This window comes from Herpailurus yagouaroundi, unplaced genomic scaffold, assembly GCF_014898765.1.
Source record: "Herpailurus yagouaroundi ecotype Mexico unplaced genomic scaffold, PumYag 190, whole genome shotgun sequence".
NCBI lineage: Eukaryota > Metazoa > Chordata > Mammalia > Carnivora > Felidae > Herpailurus > Herpailurus yagouaroundi.
In genome coordinates this window covers 35,494,106-35,521,944 of record NW_024412421.1, presented here as the reverse complement: position 1 = coordinate 35,521,944, position 27,839 = coordinate 35,494,106, and the positions used below count along the sequence as shown (strand labels likewise).

General features: G+C 55.3%; 1 protein-coding gene across 4 annotated transcripts; it reads left to right on the top strand.

Moving 5' to 3' along the window:
• The first annotated feature begins 1,844 nt into the window (after positions 1-1,844).
• Positions 1,845-27,416, top strand: MTHFSD (methenyltetrahydrofolate synthetase domain containing). Of its 4 annotated transcripts, none has more exons than XM_040443272.1 (8): positions 1,846-2,458; positions 6,375-6,478; positions 7,915-8,028; positions 10,912-11,025; positions 13,216-13,306; positions 15,647-15,759; positions 16,024-16,149; positions 25,620-27,416. In XM_040443272.1, exons 1-8 carry the CDS (start codon positions 2,443-2,445, stop codon positions 26,127-26,129), a joined length of 1,188 nt encoding a protein of 395 aa, XP_040299206.1. In that variant the 5' UTR covers positions 1,846-2,442; the 3' UTR covers positions 26,130-27,416. The 4 variants fall into 4 exon arrangements, with proteins under 4 accessions (XP_040299209.1, XP_040299206.1, XP_040299208.1 ...); XM_040443274.1 differs by lacking the exon at positions 7,915-8,028 and adding an exon at positions 8,061-8,174 and having other exon boundaries at positions 1,856-2,458; positions 6,272-6,478; XM_040443271.1 differs by lacking the exon at positions 7,915-8,028 and adding an exon at positions 8,061-8,174 and having other exon boundaries at positions 1,856-2,458; positions 25,620-26,129.
• The last annotated feature ends 423 nt before the right edge of the window (positions 27,417-27,839 follow it).

Sequence of the window (27,839 nt, the reverse complement as noted above, 5' to 3'; positions counted from 1 at the left end):
ACCCCCTAACGTCAACTGTGGACTCTGAGTGTGCCTTCTGTCGGGATGCTATGGCAGAATCACACAGGCTGGGCAGCTTAAACAAGCCTTTGTTTCTCACAGGTCTCGAGGCTGACAAGTCCAAGATCAAGGGTCACAGCAGATGGGCGTCTGGTGAGAGCCCGCTTCCCGGTCCACGGATGCCCGTCTTCTTTCTGTGTCCTCCCATGGCGGAAGGGGGAAGGGAGCTCTCTGGAGTCCCCTATATAAGGGCCCTGACCCCACCAAGGAGGCTCCGTCTTCATGACCTGTCACCTCCCAAAGGCTCTGCCCACGAAAGCCATCACATGGGGCATCGGGCTTCAACATATGGGGTGGGGGAGGGTGGCACAGACATTCGGTCCATGGTGATAATGATGAGTCACAGGTGATGGTGATGAAGGCACTGCTGTGATGTGGGATGTTGATCCGGGGGGGGGGGGGCGGGGGAGGGAGGTGGGGAGTGTATGGGACGCTCCCTGTACCTTTGGCTCAATTGTGCTGTGAACCCAAAATGGCTCTATTAGGTCTATTTTTAAAAACTGTCAAGGGACCCAGGGGCAAGTGTACCTATATGATTGAGTCTGAAGCATTGGGTCAAAGTTCTAGAATACCTTTCCACGGGAAAGCCAGCCAGTTTCTTCTAAGGGGCGTCTCTTTCACAACTACCTGTTCGTTCAAGTGCCTGGGCTTTGGGGGCGCTTCTAATTTGGAAACATGGAACAAAGGAGCCAAGGGGAATGGCCTGGGGAGTGCCACCTGCTTTCTGAAATTTCCAGGGAGGGAGTTTGCTCCCCGTGGCTTGCTCTGCCTGGGGGATGCTCCAGGCCTCCCTTCTGAGGGACTTGGGCTGTGGCTTAGCACCCTGGTCGCTGCTCTGAGCACAGTGAGTCTTGCACACGTTTCTGCTGCTGGGGCCGGGTCAATTTGCATAAAATGTTCTCCACAGATCTACGGTGTTTTCCCGAAAGTGGGAAAAGACACCACTCTCCCTGAGAGATTCTATTTTATAACCTTCTGTACTTTATAACCTTTTGGGAGCCGGTAAGAGACACGGCCACCCCCACACAGCACGAAGGGCTGCTGATGTCTTTGTGTATTAACGCCACAAATACCCCCTAGGAAGGCAGAGGTGTGGCCAGGAGCCGCAAGGTTTGTAGTTAGCACACTGGGGTCACGTCACGTGCTGCCTCTTCCCGGCTCCGCGACTCTGGGCCAGGCTCCCCAAAATCTCCAGTCCCTGTTTCCTCCCCTGTGGATGCCGCCTCGGCTGCCCACCGCTGCTGTGAGGACTGCATTCAGGTGTGACTTCGGAAGCCCTCAGCCTGGAGCCTGGCACATTTGGAGCAGCGTTTGCTACTGTCATCAATTATGTTCTCTCTGATGACGGCAAAGGGCATAGGATCCGTTCTGTAGGAGCTTGAGGAAGTCTCTGGAACACCCAGAACCTCATCTCCCGCATCTGGAGGTGGACGCTAAAACGCTTTGCCTATTTTGCAAGTGTGTTGCCAGTTGCCAGGATCTTAGCAAGTATTGGGTATAGACTTCTGGAAAGTAGCCACCCCTTCTTTGGAGCTTATGATGCAGGAGGCGCACGGCTAAGGTTGTGCAATCACTCGGGAGGTGGCTACTGGCGACTTGGTTTGGGACGGCCTCCTTTTGGGAAGGGTCATCTTCCTAAAGCCTGAATTCCCCGCCAACTGACCCTCCTTCGGTCCCGCTGGGGTGGAGCCCAGAGAAGGTTCGGACTTGGCCTTCTCTGCAGCCAGTTCCTGGCCCTTAGACTGACACACCCAATGTGCCGAGCAAAGGCAGGCTGCCACGTTCTTTCGGTCTCTAGAGATCCAGAGGCCACGCACGGTAAAACCAAGGGGTGTTCACCGAAGTGTGGCCCTAGGGAGCACATCGGACTCCCTCAGCGGCCGGGCTGGGCCCGATCCTACCCGCAGTGGGTCCCATTCCAGCGACCTGACATCTTAAAATGCCCTCGGTACGTCCTCAGAGAAGAGGAATCACATCCTGGAGGAGCAATCAAGGCTGCCTTCTCAGAGGAGGCGGCCTCTGGGGGAACAGAAAAGAAGGCGGGTGTGTTGGAATCGGCAGTGGGCTCTGAGAGGCCGGGGGCTTCTTCACCTCGGTAGCCCCAGCGCCCTGCAAACGCCCGTGGGAACGGGCGCTCAACACTGACTCGCTCCGTGAACAAATGACAGCCCGGGAACCCAGCCAGGCTCTCTGCGCACGTCCCTCCACCCCGCCCGCGGCGACGCACGCGCATGCGCACTCCAGGCCCTTCGCACCAGGCCTCCGCGGCGACGCCCCGCCCCCCTTGCGGTCAGTACGCAGGCGCGGGGAGAGTGCGCGGGCGGATGACGTCACTCCGCGCCGACTCCGCCTCTGGAGGCGTCGCTCGCCGACCGCGTCGTCATGGAGCTGAGGACCGGTGAGGGACTGCTGGAGACGCGGGCGGGACCCACCAGAGGGGCAGGCGTGGGGGCGAGTGAGGGGCCACCGGACGGGCACGGGGCGGGCGGGTGAGGGGCCGCCGGGTCACCCACTGTCCGAGTGGGGAGTAGGTGAGCAGCCGCCGGGAGACCACCGGAGAGGCGCGCGGGGCCAGAGGGGATGGGCCGGGGACCACCGGAGAGACGGGGGCACCCGGAGGGGTCCCAGCGGGGCGTGGGGGGTCTACCCGGCGGTGGTCTCCGACCCTGATATCCGACGCTGTCTTGAGGAGTAAAGATAATGGGGAGAAGAGAGCGAGGGCTACTTGCTGGGCACCTGGTGGTGTCGGTGGGCCCCGTGCCGGTCGTAACTACCACCTGTGAGAGCTGCGCTTACGGCTCACCGGAAACCAATGTAACTTGGTTTCCAGGGGCAGGGGCGCGGCTGCAAAGCAATGTATCTTAAACGCCGGTTCGCAGCGTCCTCTTAGGGGCGCCTGGGGGGCTCAGTCGGCTCGGTTTCGGCTCAGGTCACGATCTCACAGTTCATGGGTTCAAGCCCCCCTTTCCGCGCTGACAGCACGGAACCCGCTGGGGATTCTCTCTCTCTCCCTCTGCCCCTCCCCTCCGCCCCCCACAAGTAAACTTAAAAAAAAAAAAAATCACCGCCCTCTTAAATGTTTTCTGAGGTGTCGCTGTACCAGGCCCTGTCCAGGCACTGGGGACACTTGCTTCATTGCCCCTGGGCTCCTCTAGTGGAGAAGAGCTTTGGTGATTGTTGCAGGGTTTCTTGGCAAAGATAACACCCAATACTAAAGCCCACAGTGAGCCAGGGTCTGGAATAAATAAACCTCTGCTCTTCCCAGGTGTGCAGTATGTAAAGAGCCCAGTAAACAGGTGCGGGTAGTTCACATGCCTGCCAAGTGCGGGGACTGAGCTCAGAGCCAGAGGTAGAGGATGAGTGAGACCCTAGCTCACCCGACGGGGCCCACAACCTGTTGAGGGGAGTGAATAGGCAGTTATGGAACAGGGTTCGGGCATGTCACACATAAATATGTGTCCTCTTTTATTATCCTAATCATCTCCCATGTTTCTGTAACCTTCCACGTGTAGGAGGACCTGTGCCCTTCCAGGCTCCCTGCACCTCCCAACCAGCCCATTGCTTTCTAAATGGGAGTCACTCAGATGTTTGTGATGGACTCCCCAAAGCAAGGGTCACAATTTCTTATATTTCCTGTGTCCCACACCGCATCCTGCACGGTGTTGGGGATACTGTAGCACCTGTAGGTTGTTAGTGAAAGTGATAAGTGTAGTAATCTTATAGTTGTGCCAGTGTAATTGTGTTTGAAAAAACCAGACAGTTAGGGTGCTCCAAGTTCCTGAAGGAGGGACATCTGTCTGTGGCTGGGCCCTCGAAATACTTACAGGGGGATGTGGTGTGTCCCTGAAGGGAGAGGAGGTACCAAGTCCTGAGAGGCAGAGAGGTGGGCAGGTGTGTGGAACCAGGGACCAACAATGCTAGAGCCACGTTTTGAATCCAAAGTGAGGAATAGTGGGAGATGGGGCTGACGTGCGCAGCAAGGCTTTGCAGGCCAGAGCTCCTTGTGGCCCTGTGACAAAGAGATCCCCAGACACTGGAGCAGAGTGGAAGGGGGCGGGCTTCCTGGAGGTCGTGCTGAAGCTGAGGCCTGAAGAGTGAGGGTCTGCCCAAGGGACACAGAGCTGAGCCAACTTGCCAACACAGCTCCCGGCGGGAAAAACAAGCCAAGTGCTGGAAACTGGCTGTGTGGCCCCACCCAGGCTGACAGCAGCGTGAGCTCAGCCTGCGTCTTATAGACACGGGTCCCGAAGTGCTCCCACAGCTGCAGCGCCGATTTCTGGAGCGGCCCAGAGGCACAGCTAGGGTCACGAGGCACCAGTGGCGTCTGCAGTGGCCCCAAGAGGCTCTGGGACTGGGCCGAATGCCGCGTTGGGGAGTTCTAGGCCTAGCCAGACGGTGTAGGCTAGTGGAAGCCTGTGGCTGTGGCCCTTACCCCTTAGAACTACACGTGGGGGGTTAACACGTGGGGGCAAAATGGGCAGCGGGTGGCGAAGTGCACGTCAGTAACACTGACGTGTTGGAAACCACCCGTTGCCCTTCAGAAGGAGACTGTCTGGGTAAATTTTGACCTGTCCCTAGAGTGGAAAACTGTGTGGCTTCCCATGAGGACAGCGGCGCTCTTGTATACCACATGGGCCCATCTGCCAGATGTCTGGCGAAAACACCAATGTGCGGGGCAGTGTGGGCTGTCTGCGTGATGCGCCGCCTTAGGAAGAGGTGGTGACAGGAAATGTCTCCTGTGTGGGGCCAGACGTACCTGGGAAGAATTCAGGAGAAAAAAACAAGGGGTGCACTGACCGCCCTGGGGGAAGGGAGCTGGTAGCCAGCAGGCGGCCAGGGGAGGGGCTTGCCAGTATAGCTCCCTTTGCCTGTGTTAAGAGTGTCCAGTTATGAAAGATAAACTTTTGGAGTGTGACTGATTGACATGAATCAAAGCCACACTGTTCAGAAATGTCTGTGGGGGGAAGCCAGCTGCCAGCCCCATCCCACCACCCATCCAGGCAACTCCCCGTTCTCTCTGATCCTGGGCTGCTCCCTTGGGTCGCTTCTCAATAGCCTGCACTCATTTAAGGGAGACTCGGGACCCGTGAAGTTGTACCTGCCCCAGGTATGCACCCAGGAAGGTGACGAGAGGTGTCCCAGCCACACACAGTACTGTAGCACCTCCTGTCAGCTGTAAGGGACACCATCTAAGTTCTCTGAAAAGAAGAGGTCGGCTTTCACTGCCAGCTACAGCGATGCATGTTCCCTAAACACCATGCATGTGTGTCCCTGCAGCGACTTTCAGACGGCACAGGGTAGGAAGCACTCGCCCTCGTTGGGAGTTAGGGCAGGTTGGTGTTGAGAGCATACCCGCGCATGAGATGACCTCATGGGGAGTCCCCTGCCTCATGATTCGCAGTGCTGGCCGCACAACAAATTGTTAGGAAAACAGACAATGGAGCACCTGAGTGGCTCAGGTCATGATCTCGCGGTTCGTGGGTTCGAGCCCTGCGTCAGGCTCTGTGCTGACAGCTCAGAGCCTGGAGCCTGCTTCAGATATAGTGTCCCTCTCTCCCTCTGTACCTCCCCCTGCTCACTCTCTGTATCTCTCTCAAAAATAAATACTAAAGAAAAGAAAACAGATCAAGTAGTAAGTAAAGTGACTTGAAACAGACTTCTGAGCAAGTGTGAGGATATCCTTTTGGACCAACAAAAATGGAAATTAAGTGAATACTTAAAAATATGCCTATAGGAAGGTGCTGGTACCTAACCGGAGACTGCTCCTTATGGTTCTTAACTCTTAGGAAGAGTACGTGGTTAATGCAAATTTCATCAACACTGCTCTGCTCAAATAAAGATTATTTGTTGCCAAAAATGCACCTTCCTAAATTGGATATAGAAAAAAGAAATTCCTATGCTAATAAAGGAGGTTGTAATTGGTAATCCAAAATAATAGGTTTACAAAGCACTTAGGTTTAAGACAAGCTTTCTGGATTTACAGCCCGAGCGCACTAATCACGGCCATGGCAAAGCTGGACAGACTGAGGATTGCAGTGCCTTGACCCAGCGGCACGCGCATTTCCAAGCGAGGACAGGGCGTGGGGCTTGGATTGCGTTTTGTTTTCAGCAGGGCCGGATTAAACACCTGGGTTGTCTTGAGTTTACTCTGTTTTCGGACGTTACCAATCTGTTGCAACTTCATCACTAACCCTGATTTTTCGCTGTGCAGATGAGAAGCGCTGGCTTGGCCTGGCGCGAGCGTGCTGGAGCGGCCGCACCTCTGCGGGACTCCCTTCTGCCGCGTTAACCCCCCCCACCCTCTGTTGCCATAGGTGTTTCCAAACAGGACATTCGCGAACAGATCTGGGACTACATGGAATCACGAAACTTAGCGGATTTTCCCCGGCCTGTTCATCACAGGATTCCCAACTTCAAGGTACTGAAGCCTTCCCGGAGCATTCAGAAGGAAAACCGGAGAGTCCCGAGTGAGCGAGATAGTCATGCGGTTACTGTCCTGCCTCGTGGTGGATCCGAGTGGGGTGGGCAGTGAGTAGTGGTGCGAAGTCCGTGCCGCTGGCCTGGCCTCTGGTTTGAGACGCCCCTCATCCCAGTCACTTAAGCTTCGCTCTCGCGGCCGCTGGCCCTTCTGCGCGGGGTTGGCGGTTGGTGGCATCTTGTCACGAGCTGATGCTACGGGGCCTGTTCACCCCTTGACAGGGAGTAAGACGTTTGTCCTGGCTGCAAGCATGTCATTGTGGTGCCGTTTCACACACTGCTCCTTAAGAGCAGCAGCGAGTGATGCGCTCTGAGAGGGGAGCCCCAGCCAGTTTCTTTGGAGAGGAAGGCCTCAGCAGCCCCCGGTGATGCCAGGCGTCAGTTTCCCCGTGTGCAGAATAGAAGCTAATCCGAGATGCCTGTGTGTGGTAGCGTTCACAGGAAACAAGTTTACGTGGACGGGCAAACGTACACAGCTCATAATTTTGGCTCCTTTTCCACAAGAAAGACAAAGCGCTTTTTGAAAACACACCGATGCCCCGTCAGCCCAAAGCATGTGTGGCCGTTTCCTGCCGTCACCCTCCGTTTTGGCTGGACCTCGTCTCCGCACCCCCCGCCTCTTGGAAACAAGCCCCTGTTGCTTCGAAAGCTCGTGCTTTTTGTATGATTTGTGTTGCTGCTTTGTTTTGTTTTAGCGCTTGTTTTCCCAGGGAGAGAAATTGCCGTGAGGTACAGGAGAAAGAGAAAGGTGCACAGATTCAGTAAAAAATGTTTAAAAAGGAAGCGACTTGGAGAGTTGGTGGTAATCCGCTCTTTTTTGGTTTAGGCAGTAGTAAACACAGGCGTGTTCATTTTGTGAAAATTCATCAAACTGTACACGATGTCTACGCCTTTTTGGAATGTATATCTTATTTCAGTTAAAAATAAACTGGGGATGGGGCGCCTGGGTGGTTCAGCGTCTGGCTCTTGGTTTCCACTCAGGTCATGATCTCACCGTTCGTGGGATCGAGCCCCACGTTGGCTCTGCGCTGACAGGGCAGAGCCTGCTTGGGTTTCCCGCTCTCCCTCTCTCTCTCTGCCCCTCCCCTGTGGCACACGCTTTCTCTCTCTCTTTTACTCTCTCTGTCTCTGAAAATAAACATTAAAAAAATAAAAATAAATAAATTGGGGTGAGGCTGGCTTTTTTAGCTCCTTTCTACACTGACTGCTTTCCCAGACTTTTCTCTGGGCGACTCCTGGATATTGCCTGAGAATTAGTGCGCGGCGGGCCCCCCCCCCCCCTCCGGGGGAGGAGCTAGAGCAGTCGCTCGCTCGCGCGTGCTGTAGGCCCAGGATCCGGCCGTCCTGTCGGTAATGTGCAATTGCATTTAAAAACAGGGTGCTTCCCGTGCTGCCGAGCACCTCCCACGCTTGCAGGCGTTCAAAATGGCCAGAACCATTAAGGTCAATCCTGACGCTCCCCAGACAAACGCTCGCTTCTTCGTCCTCGACGTAAGTGCACCTCTGTCTGTTTGCCTAACTAGGGCTCTTATCTGGCTTGCCAAAACATCAGAGACCTAGAAGTTTTTGCCAGAACACGGGAAGTTAAAGTGGACCCCGACAAACCGCTGGAAGGCATCCGGCTGCTGGCGCTGCAGGTAACCCCGTTTTCCTGAGCCAGAGCCCTGGCTGCTGGCGAGATGCGGGCTCCAGGTGCCTGCAAATGTGTGCAAGCCTCTGTTGAGGAAGATGGGGCTTCTGACTCCCGCCAGTGCAGGACACCCTGGGAGTTTTACTTGAGAACGGTCCACGTGTCTTTCATTTGTCTGTCAGAAGTCACGAGTGTTCCTGAATCCACAGGTAAAAGATGTTCAGAACGGTCACCTCGAGCATTCTTAAATCGGATGTGCTTCGTCAGAAGAGAAAGATTATTTACTTCTGCTGCTTTTATACCCTAATTCTTTGACATTGTTGATAACCCGTGAGTGAGAGATCTGATGACATCTCCAGAATATACAAATCAGAACAGCGTTTCCTAAAATATGTAGGCCCCTGTTAAAAAAAAAAAAAAAAAACAAAAACTCCCCCAGGGTTGCTGTCAGTTCACTAGCTTAGTACGTGTAAACAGAACGGTATAAACTTAAACGCTCATAGCTCCCATGCAACCGTAAAACCAAAATAAACATGTACGTGAAGTATAAACCTTAAAAGCAGTAACATGCAGATAACAGCGGTAGTAACATCACCGATTCAAGGTGATGGTGGCTGTTGTTTTGCTGAGACCAGTCGCCGTGGAGAACGTGAACAGGGGTCTCCGGAGCTCCTTGCGCAGCCGTGCCCCTTGTGGCAGGCTGGCTTTCCCGCGGCTCCCGCAAGGCCTCGGGCCTGGAGGCGCCCTGCAGCCTGTGGCGAAGGGAGCACCCGAAGGTGATTTTGCGGGGACTGAGGGGGTGCGGGGCTCCTGCTCTGGCCCTTCCAAGGCTCGCGTTCCAATCCTCACGTTTGCTGATTGTGGTTCGGCCCCAGGGGGAGACTCCCATTTAGGCTTTTCTTCTGGAAGCGTTCTGTCTTGCCAGCCTTATTTTCCTGGACGATAGTTCACTGTAACGAATGAGGTAATTTTTGCAGCAGCAGAGCAGGGCTTGCAGCGAGTGCCCGCCGTGTGCAAGGGCACAGCTCTCTCTGAACACTTGGCCGTATCACCTCATTAAATCCTACCAGCTGCCCTGTAGGGGGGATCCCCGCTCCTCGTGACACAGGAAACTGGACCCTGAGAGGTCAGGTGACTTGGCTGAGGCCCACTTTGGCAGTGGTGGGGCTGGGATCATGACCTGCACCGTGACCGCGGAGCCAGCTCTGTTCGTGTGCGAGGTTCTTAACCGTCGGCCCCTCAGCACAAGGTCAGAGCCTTGAGTGGGTTGGAGATTAGTCCCGGCGTCCTGTAGGAGCGCAGCCACGTGGCGGATGGAGTAGCAGCATCCTCCACATCTCTCTCTCTTCAGGGGAGAGATGGCCACGCTGGAGAAGCTGCTCTATTCCAGGTTGTGAGCACGGGGATGTGATGGTGAAAAAGACACGTGTGCTCCCCGCGCTCTGGGGCTCTGGGGCCGCCGGCTCCTCGCTGTTGCTGGAAACTCAGTAGCTTAAGAATCACCTGGGAAGCAGGTAGACCTGCAGGCTTTGCCACATCTCCTGAGCTCCGGCAGGGACGGTGGTGCACGTGGCCACAGCCGGTGCCTGGGGACACGGAGGCCTGCTTTTGGGGATACACAGTTTCCCAGACCTTCAGTCGGTTTCTGGATCCTCTTTTTAACAGATACCCCACTGGTGCTTTGAGAGCCGCTGGCCAGGCCAGCACTGGCCGCACGTCGGCCCCACCCAGGGAGCTGTGAAAACTAGTCATTGCCGATGTCACCTTCTGAATGAGAGGCTCTGAGTGGCCCTGGGCCTTGGCTAAGTCTTAGACGGCTCCCCAGGTGGTTTTAAAGCGCAGGTAGGGTTGAGAGCCACTGAGCTGGTAGGTGAGAAGCTTCCAGAAAAGAGGGAGTAACCAGAATAATATGTAGCACACCAGCGTCTCCAGACTACAGATGAACCCAGACCTCTTTCACGCTCGAAAAGAGCATGTGGTCACGGCTTGTGTTGAAATATTTCCTCTGTTGTGGCTTTAAGTATGCCAACCTGCGATTTTATAGGTCTTGTGTTGGTCTCAGGCTGTCATCTCCTGCACAAAGACTGAAATATACTCTTTTTACACCAAAGATTTTATAAGTTTACAGTTGGCTCATGGGCTGCCCCTGCATAATCTGCAGGGATGCTTGTGGCAGTGGTTCTGGAACCATCCTGGGCATCAGAGTCACCTGTGTGCCTGCCCCCTGAGCTTCTGGTCATTTCTCACAGGCGTCCAGGGGCCGCTGCTGGCTGGGGACCACACTTGGAGAACCAAGGCATTTGGGAACTAAATAGAAGAAAAGGGGCTGTGGACTCAGGTCAATCCAAAATGTCGATTATAATGAGATTGGAATCTGCTGGACAGAAAGAAGGCTCAGGCTGGGCAGCAGGTGCCCCGTGAAAGCATTGTACCTACAGAGTGTGTAACGCTGGGGAGGGGCCACAGGAAGGGCCTGGTTGGAATCCTTGGGCTTCTGTGCCCATTTGCATCGTCATTGCCTGGCGATTTTGAGTGGCAAGTAAACTAGAATTCGTGTTTGATGACAAGCTGTGGGGTGGGCCAGTGGCCCGAGTGACTCTTTGTATTTAATTAGGCATGCAAAGAAGTCGTTCCCCAACAATGCCAGTAACAGCAACTTGCCTCTGCGCCTGAAACGTTAAAAATGCACACAAGAAGTTCCTGGGTTTAACTTTATAATTCGTTGATTGTCTTTCTTTTAAAAGAGCAAAAAAACATTGTTGGTGCCAACACCACGGCTGAGAACGGGGTTATTTAATAAGATCACGCCGCCGCCCGGCGCAACGAAGGACGTCTTGAGAAAATGCGCCACCTCTCAGGTAAGTGCGGGCGCAAAGTGCCCCACAGAACTGAACTTCATTTTCCGCAAAGCCAGATGAGCAGAAATGGACTAGCATCCAGCCGTCCCGTGATACAGGAGCCACGTCGAAAAACCACAGGTACACGGGCTCCACTTGAGCTGCTCGGTTTCTCTCTGGCACAGGTTTGCAGATTGTAAAGTTCCTGTTAAAAAGGAAGAGGAAATAAGTTACCTGGTCTCTGACACCTCCCCGTGTTGACCTGTCACTGTCTGGTATCTAGCAATTTCTGAACTGCCACCAGAGCAAGTGGGGACTCAGGGATTTGCAGAACCCTTCAGTTGGAAGTGGCCTCAGCAGTTCTGAATAACGACTTGAGTAATTCAGGGATGGGCTTTTCCGGAGTGTCTCACAGTGTAGTCAAATGGAAGTGTGTAAATACTATCCTAGGCTGCCCTGTAGTGGGATTTGCCTTGTGTTTTGCAGATGAAGAAATAGAATTTGGTGACTTTTTTTCAGAGTCCTGGGATCGACCCCCGCTCATTTTGATTCCTAATCTATTGGGAATGAAAACTAAGACATCAAGATATTCCTATTTATTTTTTCCATCGCATCATTTTAATATAAGCAGGATAAGATGGTCACCTGGCCAGATAATGCTGGTCAAATGTGAATCGTGCAATAAATGGTGTAGAATTCATTCCTCCAGTGGTTTTGGCTGAAGGCTGTGTATCAGCAGCTCTGTGACACGGGGCATTTCAGTGGAGGCTGCAGAGGTGTCACCTAAACACGATTTTCCTCCTGGTGTATGACCGTGGGCTAATTGTGTCTGTAGCCGGGTGTATAATTAAGAGATATTCCTTTTTAAAAGAGATTTTCTGCTTAAGTCTGATGTTTAAAAATTGAACGCTTATTGTTACTTATCGTTAACTTTATTCCAAAAATAGAATCTGATGTGGTTTACAAAAACCCGTGTAATAGAGTACGGTAATAAAACACGTGTAGAAAAAAGTGCAAAGGGAAATTCAAAGCAGAAAAACGAGAGACGGTCGTGCTTCTCGTTGGTGTTCAGAAATGCAGCCTGTGGGATGGTCCGCGGCTGGCAGCACGGGCCACGGGTACGCACTCGCGTTTCCCAGAGCCGGCGGGGAGCGTGATGAGCCGCGCAGCAGTCGTAGGTTCGGGAGAGTTAAGCGCAGTTCCCGTCCTGAGGTTGAGGCCCGGGTCAGATGGCCGGTCCCTCACACGCGCCCCTGAAAGTGTGACCGGGCCCCCAGCGGAGCCGGGCCAGCACTCGTGACTGAGCTTCAGTAGGGTTTGGACGGCCGAGTTCGGGCTCTGTTACAACATGACGCACCGGAACCCGAGAGGGAGGTTTTCCTTCTCTTCCTGGCTGGGGCAAATGGAACGTGGAGAGAGCCTCACGGCCGCGCGTGTGCGCAGATGCGGGTCATGGTGCGCTGACTGTCTGTGCTGCCAGAGCCGCGAGGCAGAACGGCTGCCACCGTGCGGTGGCGACTGCCCAGCAGTGGGGGGCGGGACACCGACGTGGGGCCGTGATCCGGTTGCCGGACTGATCTGTGCCCCTTCTCGTCCGAGACGCAGGACCACATCAGCCCCCCTGTTCTTGAAATACGGGCCCCCTCGGTGTAAACGTGTGTACGTTAGGTGGGTGTGGGTTGAGTCCTATCTCAGGAGTGAATACGCCCTGCGTGCCAGTGGCGGCCCCCAGCATCTCACACTTAATGAGTCTGCCCCACGCGCTTGCTGGCCCCATCTCATGCACGAAGCGCATCACCTCCGCCATCTCCTTCCGTTCCAACAGCAGCCTGACGAGGCCGTGGGCAGCGCCTCTGCCTTACGGACGGCGACATTGAGGGTCAGAGAGCTTCCTCCTGCTGAGGTCACGGGGGCGCACAGGGGTCTGCACATGGTTCCGTGTGACTCCCCCCCTCTGTTCTAACCACGGCACTCCTCTGATTTGCTCCGTATTGTGAAATTACCGCCTTACTCATTTGTGCTGTCCCTTCCAAAGCGCCATCTTCCCTGGGACAGAAACTGGGGGAAATTATCCTCAATGCCGCTCCCACGATGCCGTGTGCCTGTCGTAGGGCACGAGTTTGCCTCCTGCGAGCTCCTCGCCCGTGGACTGTGAGGGGGGCCAGCCGCTCGCCGCCCGGGAAGCATTCAGGCCCACGTCTCTGTTCGCAGGGCGTGCGCAACTACAGCACCCCCGTGGGCTTGGATTCCAGGGTCCTTGTGGACTTGGTGGTGGTGGGGTCCGTTGCCGTTTCTGAAAAAGGTAAGGTTAAAATCGCACCGTGACCTGCAGCGTGACATTCTGCTGTCTGTCCGTCTCCTAGACCCTGACGGTAAGTAATTTCAGTTTCTGGACACGTTCCTGTCCTTTGAGTAACCACTGTCTCTCTCATTCATTTTGTCCCTCACACTCAATACCTTTACAGTGTTTTCATTTTTCTTAGCAGGAAAAATAAAGTGACATCATCTCTGTTCAGGTGGTGAGAGATATTTCCTCTGTTCTTAAGCTACCTGGAACCAGAGCTGGACTTGTGTGTAGTGTGTCAGTAATGGTTGGTTTTGGAGAACCTCCAGTGAATGGGAAAACGTCAGGCTCTAAACTTTGTTTCCGTTAGGAAGCGGCGGCCTCTGGGCGACGCGTGTTGTCCCGGGCCTGACCGGGAGGCCTGGTGCTTTGCCATTCGGAGGGGGGAGTGGGGGCGGGGGACTCGCCTCTGTGTCTCACTCTGCCCTAGTATGGGAGCCGTTGTAGTGCTTCGTTCGCGCTTTTGCTTTCTCTGTATTCCAGTTACGCGCTCTGTCTGTGTCATTGGGGATGGGTCCCCAGAGGCACACGTCTCCTGGATGCCTGCTGTGGGCCCCGTGTCAGGCCAGCTCTGGGTGGTCTCTGCCTTGGGCCGCAGGGCCTGGGAAGAGCAGACACAGCGGCTGAACCGTGGCGTGATGTGCTCGGTGCCCGACACAGAAGTGAGCACTGATACCGGCGAGGGTCAGCAGAGTGACCCTAAGGCCTTGAGCTGGGCATCATCTGGGAAGCGACCTCAGGGCTGGCCCTTACGTGCCAGGTGGCGGAGGTGGGTGCAGCGGGAGAGGAGAGGAGAGGAGAGGAGGAGGGGCAGCACAGCCCTGGGTAGGTTGGGGTTGGCTTCCCAGAGGCCGCGAGGCCCGGGGACAAGCTTGGGGCCGTGCTCTTGGCAAGGGGCAATTAGCAGGGCCTTTTTTTTCAAAGATGATCAGGCGCTTCTGAAAGCATCACCCGTGCCCTTCCCAGGCGTCCACCATCCGTAGTTCCTTGTGTCTGTGAGAGAGATGCCTGTGAGTCCACACGTGTCCCGTGTTCTCTCTGGGGTGGTTTGTGCTGACTCTGTTCCCCCAGAAGGGGGCAGCAGCACATACGGCACTGTGTGTCCTGCCGGATGATGTCCGTCCCTGCAGACTGATGGGCACTTAAGGTGTCACCAGGGTTTGGTTTTGGCTTTTCCCTTACAGGTAACACTAAAGGGAGCCAGAGTCCTGGGGTTGAGTCTGTGGTGCCTTCCAGGGCTTTCCGTGGCATAATCCTAGCAAGTGAATTGCCGAGGCAAAGGGTGGACTTTAAACCCTGGTGGCTGTAGCCACATAACCCACCTCGCATCCCCAGCCCTGTACAGCTCGCCTCCCTCCCTGCTCCCGTGCCAGTAACTAGAATAACCACACTCTGGTGCTTACCCGTCCCGCAGTGAGCAGTCGTGTGCCACCTGTCGCTTGATTTGCATTCCATGGTGAGCGAAGGTGGTCATTTCTTGTGTTTGCTGCTCACCTGCCTGTCTCTTCGTGCAGACTGTCCACATCCTTTGTGACTCAGACAATTCTGCGTGGAACTGTCTTTGTCTCGTGTATTTGCACGCGTGGCTGGATGTTGGTGACTGTAAGAGTCGCGTGACAGACCAGCATTTTAGACCCATGAGCACTGATGCTCTTTGTGATGATGCTGATGCTGAGGTTGTGCAGAAGTCAGGATTTCTGCAGTGTCACGGGCTTCCTAACGGCACGGTGTCGATCCTCTTGGGAGCCAGGTTCCCGTCTTGCCGCGTTCCTTCCTGCCGCGTAGCTTCTCGTCCAGCCTCGGGCTCAGCCTTCCGCTCGCCCCACCTCGGACTTTGCAGTTTGGGACCAGGGCCGCCGGCCCCGCCCTCCTGTGGCGCTTTTCACAAGGCAAAGTGATGCCGTCTTAAATCGCCTGTCCCTCATTTTCGTTTTTATTTCTCTTCCAAGAGAAATAGCTTAAAAAGATTCTGTGTTTAGTAGAAATTTGTTCTTAATCTTTTTAGAAACTGCTCTTTCGTTACTTTTAAACCTGAGTTCTGCTCATACAAACAAGGTTCCATTTCCTCTTGTAACACGTTTAAAGGGCTCGAGGTTCACGTCACTGCGTGCTGACCGCTGTGCGTGCGCAGTGTCTTCTGTCCCCTGAACCCCACTACTGGGGGGCTGCCCGCCCGTGGGCTCACTGTGGCAGTTTCTGAGGAGGGGCCGGGGATACTGAGTCCGGGTTTCTGCTTCCACTGTGACCTAATGAAACATGTACTCCGGAGATACTACTGATGCTCTACGTGTTTCTTAGGTTGGAGAATTGGGAAGGGAGAAGGTTATGCTGATCTGGAATATGCCATGATGGTGTCGATGGGAGCGGTCGGCCCGGAGACACCAGTGGTCACCATCGTCCACGACTGCCAGGTGCTGCCCGTGAACGGGCCCAGCAGAGCCACTGCCACACCCAAGAGAGCGGGAGGGGAGGGAGGGAGAGAGACAGAGACGGAGTGGTCTCTGCCTTCGCTCCGCGGCTGTCGCGAGTGGTGGCCATCAGCGGGGGCCGGATCTGTTTGGCAGCATGGCGGTGAGGCCTTCTCCCTTCGGGCCTGGCACGTGCATCTACTGTGTGTGCGGTGAGCACGGGAGCCGTGTGCCCGCCAGCCCCCTCACCCCCTTCTGTTTGACCAGGTCATCGACATACCTGAAGCGCTGCTCGAGGACCACGACCTCACCGTGGACTACATTCTCACTCCGACGAGAGTCATTGCCACAGGGTGTGAGCGCCCAAAGCCAACGGGAATCTTATGGTCCAAGGTGGGTGCCGTGGCCGGCAGTGACCTGTAGCTCAGAGGCATACCCTCCTGTGTGGCGTCCTTTGGCATGGCAGCTGTCCCCAGGCCTGGCGTGTCTGTGCGTTACAATCACCCGCGAGCTTTTGAACAGTTGAGCTCCTGAATCTGTCTCCCGGCATGGGCCCAAGAATATACTTTGCAATCCTGTGGGATTCTGGTAAGCAGGCAGGTGCAAGGTCTCCTGCCGCAGGGCACCAGCTGTCCACGGCAGAGAGAGCTGCCCACTTGGAGGGCCGATGCCCCGACACCCTTGCTGGCGGGTCTCATCTCTGGGCTGCGTGCCACCGTCCTGGCCACAGCCTCCTGCTGCCTCATCGGCTTTCTCGCTGGGAGTCCCAGATTGTCTCGTGTGACCTGGCTGTCCACGCGGTACCCGTGGCCTTCGTAAGCTGATGCCTTGGTGACTTTTATCCGCAGCATTTGCACGGCACACGGCACGATAGTCTGCGGTAGGAAGTCGGTCCCAGAGGCCAGCCTGCAGGTTAGGGCCCCGCCTGCCGGCGAGCAGCCAGAGCTACTGAGGAGACGGGCACAGCTTGGGCTTGGTATGGACTGAAGCCTTTGTTCCACACCTTCCATCCCTGGAACCCGAATTGTCCAGAGTTGGAAAGCAGCCTCCCCTTGGGCATGGAGACCCCGTAACCTCCACCTCCAAGCTTGACACCAAAATGAAATGCTACGGCCCAGTGGGCCTTCCCACAGACGCCACGGCCAGGCAGTTCTGGGCTCCTTCTAGGTTAGCCCGACGAAAGCAGAGAGGAGAGGCAGGCGTGACCTGAAAGTGGGCCGGTGGGGGTCCGAGTGTGTGCTGAGCGCCGTGGGGAAGCCAGTGGCACCCTTAGTGAATATTAAGATGTCCCTCGCTGTCTCTCCTGAGAACTTGGGTTTACCTTGGAATTCGGGGCCACAGCTGCTCTGAGTGGAGGCTGATACACAGGTTACAGGAGCAAGGTGGCCTTTGCTCACGGCTGAGAATGTGAGTCGGGGCAGGTTACACAAGAGGCTGACTACAGCAAGGCTACAGGTCCCCTGGAGGACAGCACTTCATAGACGGAAGGCCAACTGCAGCCCACATTAGGAAGATTCTGGGCGGCCTCTCCAGGAAGAAAAACAAAGATGTGTTGCTTTGGGGAATAGTCATGGTCACATTCTCCTGATTTTAACAAGAAAAATATCAACAGGTGATGTTATTGGTCGTGTTAGGTGAAGATAACTCCTCGTGTGTAAAAGAAAACCAAATGAACCAGGGATCCCAAAGAAGTAGCCATACTTTGTACGTAGGGCGTTGGGGCCTTTACTGGTTTTTGACGCCCCCACTGTTTCAGCCCCTTCCTGGAAGATCGATTGCTAATGAGGCCTGAGCAAGAATCTCAAACTTTTATTTTTTATTTTTACTATTTTTTTTTTTAAGTAGGCTCCACGCCCAACGCGGGGCTTGAACTCACAACCCCGAGGTCAAGATTTGTGTGCTCTACCGACTAAGCCAGCTGGGTGCCCCAAGAATTGCAAACTTTTATCTATCTATCTATCTATCTATCTATCTATCTATCTATCTAATGTTTGTTTATTTTGAGAGAGAGAAAAAAAGCATGTGCAGGCAGGGGAGGAGGAGAGAAAGAGAGGGAGCGAGAGAATCCCAAGCGGGCTTTGTGCCGTCAGCACGGAGCCCAGCATGGGGCTTGAACTCACGAACTGTGAGATCATGACCTGAGCCGAGATCAAGAGTCGGATGCTTCATTAACCAACTGAGCCACCCAGGTGCCCCAAGAATCTCAAACTTTTAAAAGGCCATTTCTCATTTTGGGGTCCTGTGTTAGTTCTCCCACCACAGGGCGTCCCTTTGCACGGGGTCATGTGAAAGCAGCAACTTTCTCCAGTCCCTGGGGCTTCTGTTCTGGCCTCGCTTTGTGTGCAGCCGGAAGGAATTTTCACTGACATTGGGAACCCCTGAATTCCACTGAGGATTTGGGAAGGGGTGGGGAAGTTCAGTTGTAGGATACAGTTTGATTTCAGATGGACTATGAGATACACGTTGGCATATCCTCCTGTGGATATTCTACCCATAGACTGTTGTCGTGTGGGTATTAGAATCCCCGAGTTTGCTTCTCGTCTGTTTTGTGGAATATCTGGAATCACAGTTTTTTTCTAAACACTGTAGACCTCCCAGATGAAGGTTACGAAATAAGTACAAAGTGTGATACATTTTCTTTCTTTTTTTTTTTTTTTACTCGTTCTTAATACACAAAGATTGTGCAGCATTCGATTCCCCTGGCCTTTGCCCCACCTTCTGAGAGAGGCATGGGGTGCTCCCGCTTGGGGGCCAGCGGGTATGGACTCTGCTGTCCAGCTGTAGTTCCTTTGGGCAGTGGGGAGGGGGGGCCCTTGACCCACCTTGTCCTCTTTTCTGCCTGTGCTTTGTGACTTTAAGTTTTTTTAATGTTTTATTTATTTTTGACAGAGAGAGAAACAGAGCATGAGCAGGGGAGGGGCAGAGAGAGGGCGACACAGAATCGGAAGCAGGCTCCAGGCTCCGAGCTGTCAGCACAGAGCCCGACGCGGGGCCCAGACTCACGAACCACAAGATCGTGACCTGAGCTGAAGTCGGACGCTTAGCTGACGGAGCCCCCCAGGCGCCCCAAGTGCTTTGTGATTTTAAAGATGGGTGACCAGGGGGCGCAGTAGTTTGGAGAGCTCAGCAGCCACCGTAGGGCCTCTCATTCGTTGTATCTGTGACCTTGGTGCACCCTCTGCAGGTGCCCCCCCCCCCCATTAGTTTATCTGTAGCGTGGAGAGCGTCGGTGCTGACCCCACAGGCAGAGCACGGAAGCACCGGCTAAACTTGCCCTTTGTCACCGGCGTGGCTGTCACAGGCGTGAAATGGAAGTCAGTAATTGTGAGAAACGTGCCTGGATGCTGTTGGTGCTGGCAGAGTCCTCGCGGTTCCCCTTTGAGACGTTCACTGAGCCAAGACTGGGCCTGGCCCGAGTCGTTCCATGGCTGTGCGTTATCACCGTGTGCCCTTCACTGCCTCTCGGTGAAGGAGAAAGAGACGTTCCTCCTGGAAAGTGCGTCTGCTCTGTTCATGTGGGTTCCTCTGTTCCCTCAGAGTGGCCTCTCACCTGCTGACCTGTCAAACTCAGGGAACTTTTCCCTGTCTAAGCTACAAGGTGCCATGACTGCCCCACTCCAGCCACAAGCTGCCTCCCCTGAGGACCCAGAACCCCCTGAGCCCCCGGCCCAGCAGGTCCAACCCGGTGAAAGGAGGTGTTCCTCCCAGGATCTCTGTCCAGCTGGCCGGTGGACGGTATGAGACCCGGCCATTGAGGTGGGTCCCGAACCCCCGGGTAGATGTGGACGGCCATGTGCAAGGTGACCTGCAGGCCTTAGCTCTGGCTGGAGCCCCCGCACAGCCCCATCCGCTCCCAGGGCTGCAAGATGGTGGGTCACGACAGAGCAGTGCAGTGTCCTGCCCAAGAGCCTGGCTGCCCGCTAGACCCAGACGAGCATTTGGAAAGCAGGACGGGGCCCTCTGTGTGTGGGGCTCCGGGTTGTTTCTGACACCTCCGCTCCCCTCGCATGGCCCCACCGGACTGGACCTCAGGACAGCGAGACCCGTGCCTTTATTGACGTCTGCTGAGCTAGAATGGGGCAGATGGAGGGTATGATACTTATTTAAGGGTACCCTGGAGACATGGTCAGGCAGCGGGGTGTGGCTGCAGCTCCAGAGAGACCCAGGGCACCCACGAGACTGCTCCTTGCCACCAAAGCCACAGACCAAAGGACTCCTTCCCAGCCCCTTTGCTCCCTGCAGTAATTGTGGGAAAGGTGTTACCACTGATTACGGAGGGGAGCAGTGGGACTGTGTTGACCAACGTCTGGATGTTTGTCTTTCTCGGATCAACTCATTTTGTCCTTCAGTGAGGAAATGGGGCTCTGCCAGGGTCATCCTTGTATACAGGCTCAAAGAAACAAAAAGTTCTGTAGCATCTACAGCTGTTAGGGAGTGCTGTTCCCAGATGGTCACCATGCCGGTTGACTGACTTCTTGAGAATGACACATGGCTTGAGGAAAAGGGTTTGGGACAGGGACCTCTTCTGTGAGCAGCAGCCGTCCTGGGACGCAGACGCCCGCTTTCCGATCCCGCATCACAGTGTTGTCTGGAAGTAACAGCCAGATGTGGACTGAGCCACACCTACAACGGGGCCGGGGACTTAGGCCGATCCTTCCACTTAAAAAGATTTGCTGTATTTGTCCCAGTAATTGAACTTCTAGGAACCTGTCCTAGAGAAATACTTAGAAATTCAGGTAGAGATGCGTGCATCCCGTATAATGCACGGCCCTGAGGTGCGTCAGGGTCCCAGATGCCAACCCTGTCATTAAAGTACATGCAGCCTTTTGAGAGTGTTTGACGGTGAGAGGAAACGCTCGTGTGATACGTGCCGGGTGGACGGGCAGCGTGCGCGTCTCTGCACGTTTGCGGTGTCGTGTGTCCTCAGCCCGTGGCGCTGGAACCCGCGCAGGAAGGGGTGGGGGTAGGCCCGCGCGTGAACCGTAGCCGTCTCCGAGAGGGGGATTCCTATATCTGTTCACCGTTTTCTGAATTTCCCACAGCGGGTGCGCGCCCCCCGTCCGCACTACCGAGGAGAGACGGTTTCTGCGGGCAGCCTTCTCCCCGGGCGCTCACCTCCAGTTCTGCAACGAGCCTCCCTTTGCCGCGCGCCCAGGGGGTAAGAACAGGTGCCTGAGACGATGCCCCAGTTCTCAGGAGTCCTGTGCTTGTGCGTGGGGGCGACGCTGGCCTGCCCCAGCTGCTGGTGCAGAGCACCTGCCTGTGCGTGAGGTGGGGCCGCATGGGCCGCTCTTCCCCGCGCGGCTGACGCCCTGGTGTGGAGCTGAGCCCGGAGCCGCCTGGCAGGAACGCATGCCACACCCGGCTCCGAACTGGCCCGGTGGGAGGGGACTCCCTGCGCTCGTGGGCTCGTCTGTCGGGCTGTCCCCACCCCCCGAACAGCATAGGATGGGTGGGCACCGAAGTGTGTGGACAGAAGCTGGCATGTGTGGCACGGGTTGGAGGTGATCATGTGTTCCAGCAAGTAAACACCGTTTTACCCCGTGTTGCGTAGTGATTCCGTGGCCACCCCCAAACGGCTCCTCTCTTCCTGACTGTGTGGGGCGTGCGATGGGGCGATGGTGTGCGGTCACTGCCCTCCTGGTCCTTCAGCACCCACAGTAAGAGCATAATTATAAAGGAGTGGTCCTGTGGGGCCTTTTCTATTAAGTGACACCTTTGATCATCTCTCTGCAAAAAGACGTACACATCGAGCCCTGTTACAATCAGGAGCCACTATAATTAGCCAACAGATGCTGCAAGGCAGGAATGACTTTTGGAAGACAGGGTGTTCATTAGCTGTGCTGTGTTCTTGCATGCTTGGTTACTCAAGTCGCTTCACCTTGCTCATTTGAAAGTACCGTATTTGAAAGAATTTTCGATCCAAGCACCTGGGTGGTCGGTTGAGCCTCCGACTTCGGCTCAGGTCATGATCTTACTGTTGGTGAGTTCGAGCCCCGTGTCGGGCTCTGTGCTGACGGCTCGGAGGCTGGAGCCTGCTTCGGATTCTGTGTCTCCGTCTCTCTCTCTCTGCCTCTCCCCCGCTCATGCTCTGTCTCCCTCCCTCCCTCCCTCCCCCCCTCAAAAATAAATAAACATTAAAAAAATTTTTTTAAATAAAAGTATTTTCGATCCATGAATGACAAGTGTTGGTCTCATGTGTGGCAGTAGTAATTTGTGTGGACATTGTATGTCACATGAGAAACACGTATGGTGTTCCTGTTCCTTTGCAATAGCTCAAACGTGTGCTAGCATTTCAGAGTGAGGATCCTCCCTCCCAGTCTCTGTATCTTCTGCTCAAGTAAAGGGAGAGTCAGGAAAAGCAACAGGTGTGAAATTCTGAAGCCAGGGGTTGGCGGAGGCAAGGTTAGTCTTCCTTCTGAGTTGGCCGCAGGTGCCTTGAGAGTTAGGCTGCTGATCTGTATTGGATTTAGCATGTATTTCTAGGGGACGGGATTTTTAATCTTTAAAGAGAACGTATGTTTATACACGATCTTCGTAAAACGTCAGTGGAGAATGGTTTTGGCGCACAAAAGAAAGTTAAATTCGCTATACTATCTTTTAATGGAATGATTAGTTATTGAAAGGCAGAAACGTATTTGTATGTTTGGTTAATAGGCAAAAATCTTTCGTGTCACATGGCGCACTCACAGATGTAACAAATGTTCCTAATGGCCAGCCAGGAAAAACAGCGTAGCACCGCGTGGACTGTCCTGAGCGTGAAGCCAGCCCGTCTAGCTGGCGCACAGAGGCCTCTGTGTCAGCTGTGGGACAGCCGTCAGCCCCAGCCGCTCCGCAAAGAGCCCAGAAATGGCAGACAGCTGGGAAAGTGTCAAAAGTGGCCACCTCTTAGTCGGGGAGATTTTTCCATTGAGAACGTGTGGGCGTGCAAGCATGAGCCGACGCTGAGCTTTGTCCTTCCTTACCCGAAACCATCCTGTCTTGAGACCAGCAGTTTTAGGCAACGGTGACGCAGTTGGCATTTCCCCTTGTAAAGGGGTGTGTGTGTGTGTGTCTGAGTGTGTTTGCGGTGCTGTAGACTTAGCTCAGAATGCGTACCCAGTGAAAACATTTTTGTTGTTCAGCCATTCGCAGTGTGTACGTGTGCCTGCTTGGGATACAGCGCCCCCCTGTGGGGTGCGGAGCGGGTGTCCTTTTGCCCCACGTGATGCATTTTTAAATGGATCTCTGCTGCCTGAGTGTGGAACCTCGCCCCCTGGGTCAGGTTCCCTGAGAACGCTAGCTTCTGCCGGAGGGAGCCCCATGGTTCGCTGGGCAGAAGCACGTGGGGGTTTCAGCATGTGGGGCGATCACCCGGCCAAGACCGCTCGGAGCCGGTGCTGGCGCAAGTGCTGTTACCAGGAGATCTGGCCTCGTGGGTGTTGGGTGGAACGACATTCAGCGTTGCCACAGAAATACATAGTCACACGTTTCCTCCGACTGTAATTGCAACTTTGAGTTGGGTCATCCTTTCTAAATACTAGATCTGGTAACTTCAAGACATCCCGAAGAACCTATATGACCAGTTTGGGGGCACCTGGCTGGCTCCGTTGGAAGAGCATGTGACTTGGGGCGCCTGGGTGGCTCAGTCGGTTAAGTGTCCGTCTCTCGATTTCGGCTCAGGTCACGATCTCACGGTTGTGAGATTGAGTTCCGCGTCAGGCTCTGCACAGGCAGACAGTGCAGAGCCTTCTTGGGATGCTGTCTCTCCCTCTCTGCCCCTCCCCTGATCACTCGGCACACGCTCTCTCCCTCTCTCAAAATAAATAAACTTAAAAAAAAAAAAAGCACGTGACTTTTGATCCCAGAGTTGTGAGTTCAAACCCCACGTCAAGTGTAGAGATTCCTTAGAAAATAAAAAGAATCTGATTATGACCAGTTTCAATCTGTTTTTAAGTACTCTGAAAGGACACAGGAATGTGAACTCTTTAAGAAGGTAGAATGGAGGCGTGGGAGGGTCGGTTGCTGGACCAGACCATCTTCAGGACGCCTTGGGACCAGAGCCTCCAGGGTACTGGCCTGGGAGCTCTGTCACCTTTGAGTGAATCAGTTCGGGAGAATTGCAGAGAGTCCAGTGGAAGAAAGATCCCTTTTGATGAGAAAAGAGAAGCTTCATCTCATGCATGTGTCCATGGCAGACGTGGTTTTTGTTTGTCTCTTTGCGTCTCGACACTGGGAAACATTAGGGGGAGGTTTTCTCTGAACAGCGTCTTTCTGTGGCGGCTGAGAGTCTCTGTGCTGCTCTGAGGACATGAGTGGGCAAGAACCGGGCACAGAGGCTTCTGACGTGGCCGTGCCCGGGAGCGAGGGTGGTGTCCGTTTGGAGAGGGATCTGAGCCAGTGGAGAGGTGGGCCAAGGTGGGGGTGTTGTCCACTTAGTGCTGGGAGAGAGAACCAGGTGCCAGATTAATGAGGACCAGCAGCCTTGAAGTTTGTGAGAAGGGGCTCGACTGTTCTTGGGTGTTTGAGTTTCTTTGACCCTTTCTCTAAATCGCTGATCCTTAACCTGGGGCCTGTGTGCCCCTTGTGGTTTGGAGACCCCGGAGTAGACTGGGAAATTGCGCACAGAATTGCGGGGGACTCCTCCTTGGGAAGGAACCCCGGCTTCTCTCCCAAGGTGTCTGACACCTGCCGGGGATAAGAACCATTACTCTAGTGACATACGGTTCTGAATGGAAAGAGAACATCGTTACTAGGTGGGCTATTTACTTGTAGAGGGAAGTTACATCTATCCAGCTCGTATGCTGATACGTATCCTGACGTGCCCACGTTTGTGGGAAGTCCCGTGTTGGGACCATTGCCCACCATGCCCTGTAATTGGTCATGTACAAGCTCTGTGCCCTAACGCAGGACACAACGCATCTGTAAAGACTGAGGATTGCTAAGAAGGGCTCACCAGTGCCTTTCTCTTCCTTGTCTGCCATGTGATTCCTTAAACGACAGAAGACGGGTTTTGTCCCGGGTTCAGTCATCCAGGCTCAGCCTAACCTGAAGGGCTGCCCCAGGGAGGGGCCGTCAGCTGCCACGCGGCAAGCGGGCTCGAGTCAGTCCCCTCTGTGCGCGGACCCCACTTGTCCATCCCGGTACTCGAGGGGGGCCCTGCCTCCTGTCTCGGGGTGCTTTTCCCGCCTCCTTTGTTGCAGCTTCCCAAAGAGCCAAAGTAGAAATCCTGTTCATTGAGACTTAACGTTTCGTGTAGTGCTGCTTTGTAGCTTGATGAACCCGTTGCTAGAAAGTTTTCAGAAGTGGCGTTGTGTTTCAGCTTTGCCTTGTCTCTGCATTTTTGGCAACACGTTGAAAGGTTCGGTCCCTGAGGAACGCTCCTCCAGTGGAGGAGTGGGGAGAAGGGGGAGGCCCCAGGGAGCCCCGTTAAAGAGCTCATCCCACCCACAGGGTGGGGACTTGGGAGGAGGGGCTGGCATGGAGGCAGAAAGCCCCGATTATCATGGAGGTCACCAGGGGGATTGCCACCTGTGACCCGTCACCCTCTTTCCACTGACCTTCCCCGCTATCCCTTCTGCATAGGAGGCCTTTGCTTTTCTGCTTCCCGAGTAGAGAAAACCGTTCCCCTCCTGCCAGCTGCCGTGGCACGTCGGGCACAGTCTGAAGTGGCCTCGGGGTCCCAGATTTCACTTAAGCTGGGGCAGGACGGGGACCGAGGGGTCCTGCTTCCCAGAGGGCCAGGGTGGGCCCCTAGGGCAGCATGGCCGAGACTGCTTACCCGAGCGTGTGCGGCAGAGGCCCCCGTGCGACTTCGATTTCTCCTCCGTTCGTGACCGTGTTGGGACCCCCGGAGAACAGCTGGGACCGCTTTGCTCTTTCAGATCAGCTGGGAGGTGATGGGGAAAATCCCAGTACTCCAAAGCCTTCGTCGCCGAGAGAAGCAGGCTGGGAAGGACGTCACCCTCCGGGACGAGCCCCGGCGCCTCCTGGGAGCCAGCAGCCAGCAGCCAGCTCACCTGAGCGCCGTCCGGGGGCCCCGGGACCCACCCCTGCCAGAACCCTGCCCTGCGCAGGGGGAGGACGGGCCCGCTGGCACCGTTTGCGTCGGGAACCTTCCCCGGGACGCCCGAGTGAGCGAGCTGAAGAGAGCCCTCCGAGAACTCGGAGCGGTCCCCCAGAGGCTCACTTGGCAGGGGCCCCGGGGCAGGGCCCTCCTGCATTACCAGGCCCCGGCCTCCGCCCAGCAGGCCGTCTCCCGCCTGCAGGGCTTGCGCTTGGGGGCGGCCACCGTGACGGTGGCACTGGCCAGGCGGCAGAGGGCCAGCGACCCGCCGGGCGGCCGCGTGCAGGAGCCACGGCCTGACTGTCGCCCGGCCGTCGCCGACCTGTGATGGGGCGCTGCTCCGGTCCCCGTGGAACTTGAGGGGCGTGGCAGCAGGACTCGGCAGAGCGTTGCTGCGTGAGCGGCTTTGGGCCCAGGCCTCTCCAGGATGGCCCGGCCTTGTGTCACCGCCCAGGACCTCCTGACGAGTAGAGAGTCAGCCAGTAGCTCACGGCCGACATGTCCCAGCCCTGCTGTGTCTGCGTCCCGTAACCTGCCGGGTGTTGCCACCACACCGGCTTCTCTGGTTATTCAGAGGCCGCAGGGGACCGAGTCGGAGTAAACGGTGGCAGCCAGGGGTTTGTGGTTGGGGGGGAGGGGGAGTAAGGGGCGAGGCCCTGGCAGGGGTCAGGGGCAGGTGCACGCCCTGCTGTCCTGGGATCCTGGGTCTGGAGCCACCGCAGGGGGAGAGCTGTGTTCAAGTCGCAGAAGCCAACAAGCGCGGTCTCCTGGGTGCGGCTGTTTGTCGCAACTTGGCGCTGGCGTCCGCGACGGAGAGCCCGTGTGACTGGGGGGCGGCACGCACCTCACTGCTCTGCCCTCACCCCTCCGTCCGGGAGAAGACCCTCCACTCCACATGGTCTTGTAGGAGGTGCCCGCCATGGAGAATGAGCTGCCCCAGCCTGTGTCACAGACAGTGACAGACGCTCATGCCGATTTGCCTAATGCCCCACGTTTCTTGGTTTTTTCCCTCCACTTTTCCTGAAAAGCAAACTGGATTTTGGCTGGACTGTGCTTTCTAAACAGAAGCACTTTTGCAATGGATCCTGGGCAAAAAGTCAAAGAAAGCATTTACGTGGAGATTTTTTTTTTTTAATGTATACACGTGAGAAATTTTAGTTTTTTCACCAGCAGGTCGTACTGGGCACGTTGCAAGCACATTGTTACACCTCAGGAGGGCCTGGCTTGCGTGTGCTTTCAAGAAAACCTTGAGGCACTCGGTCTCCCTCGCCAAAGCGCTTTCTCATTGGCTTTACAACGAAAATACCGTGGAGACGTCGGAAAAGCCTGCCCTGAGATTGCTCACTAAATGTAGGCTTCTTTCCCAAGGCGCCAGGAATCAAACGAAGGGCGGAAAGATCTTCTGGGCTCTCTCTTCCCACCTGTACCGCCCACCCCACCCTTGTGGCTGCCTTTTGCTTCGTCACCCAGCGCCCGGCTCAGATGTTAGAGGCTGAACCTGACCCCCTCACCCAGAGCAGCAGTCTGGTCGTCTGACTCCTCACGGTTTTTTGTTTTGCTTTTCTGCCTTGTTTCTCATGTCTTTTTTCCATAAATTTTCCCTGTATTTGACATATTCTCGTTTAGTCCTCGTGGACTTTGTTGTCGTCGATCTGTCACCATTAGACCAGTGCTCCAGGAGACCAGGAGCTGAGCGTGTGGCTGTCCTATTCGCCCCATGCTGTGTCCCAGCCGTGAGGACAGTTGGTGGATACGCAGGCTGGGAAACATGGGATACGGGCATGGGTGCGTCAGAGCCAGCGGGGGGTGGGGGCGGGGGCGGGGGGGCGGTGGGCTGGGGGAGGAACGTGCCTGATCACAGCAGTTGGACACCAGCCTGCCTTGGGCTATGGCATCATCCCTCCCAGTTAGGCCAGCTTGCTTGGCTTCTCTGTCCATTGCATCCAGAATAATCCAGATATGTTGAAATGCAGATAATCCAAGTGAGTTCACCATTTTTATATTTGTGGGAAATAGATCAGTACAAGCAAAACCCAAG

Bases quoted from the DNA above. Each gene is read 5' to 3' on its own strand.
- MTHFSD (XM_040443272.1), top strand. The intron at 11,026-13,215 runs GTAAGTGCGGGC...CTCTGTTCGCAG, and splicing joins GAAAATGCGCCACCTCTCAG to GGCGTGCGCAACTACAGCAC. The intron at 15,760-16,023 runs GTGCTGCCCGTG...CTGTTTGACCAG, and splicing joins CCATCGTCCACGACTGCCAG to GTCATCGACATACCTGAAGC.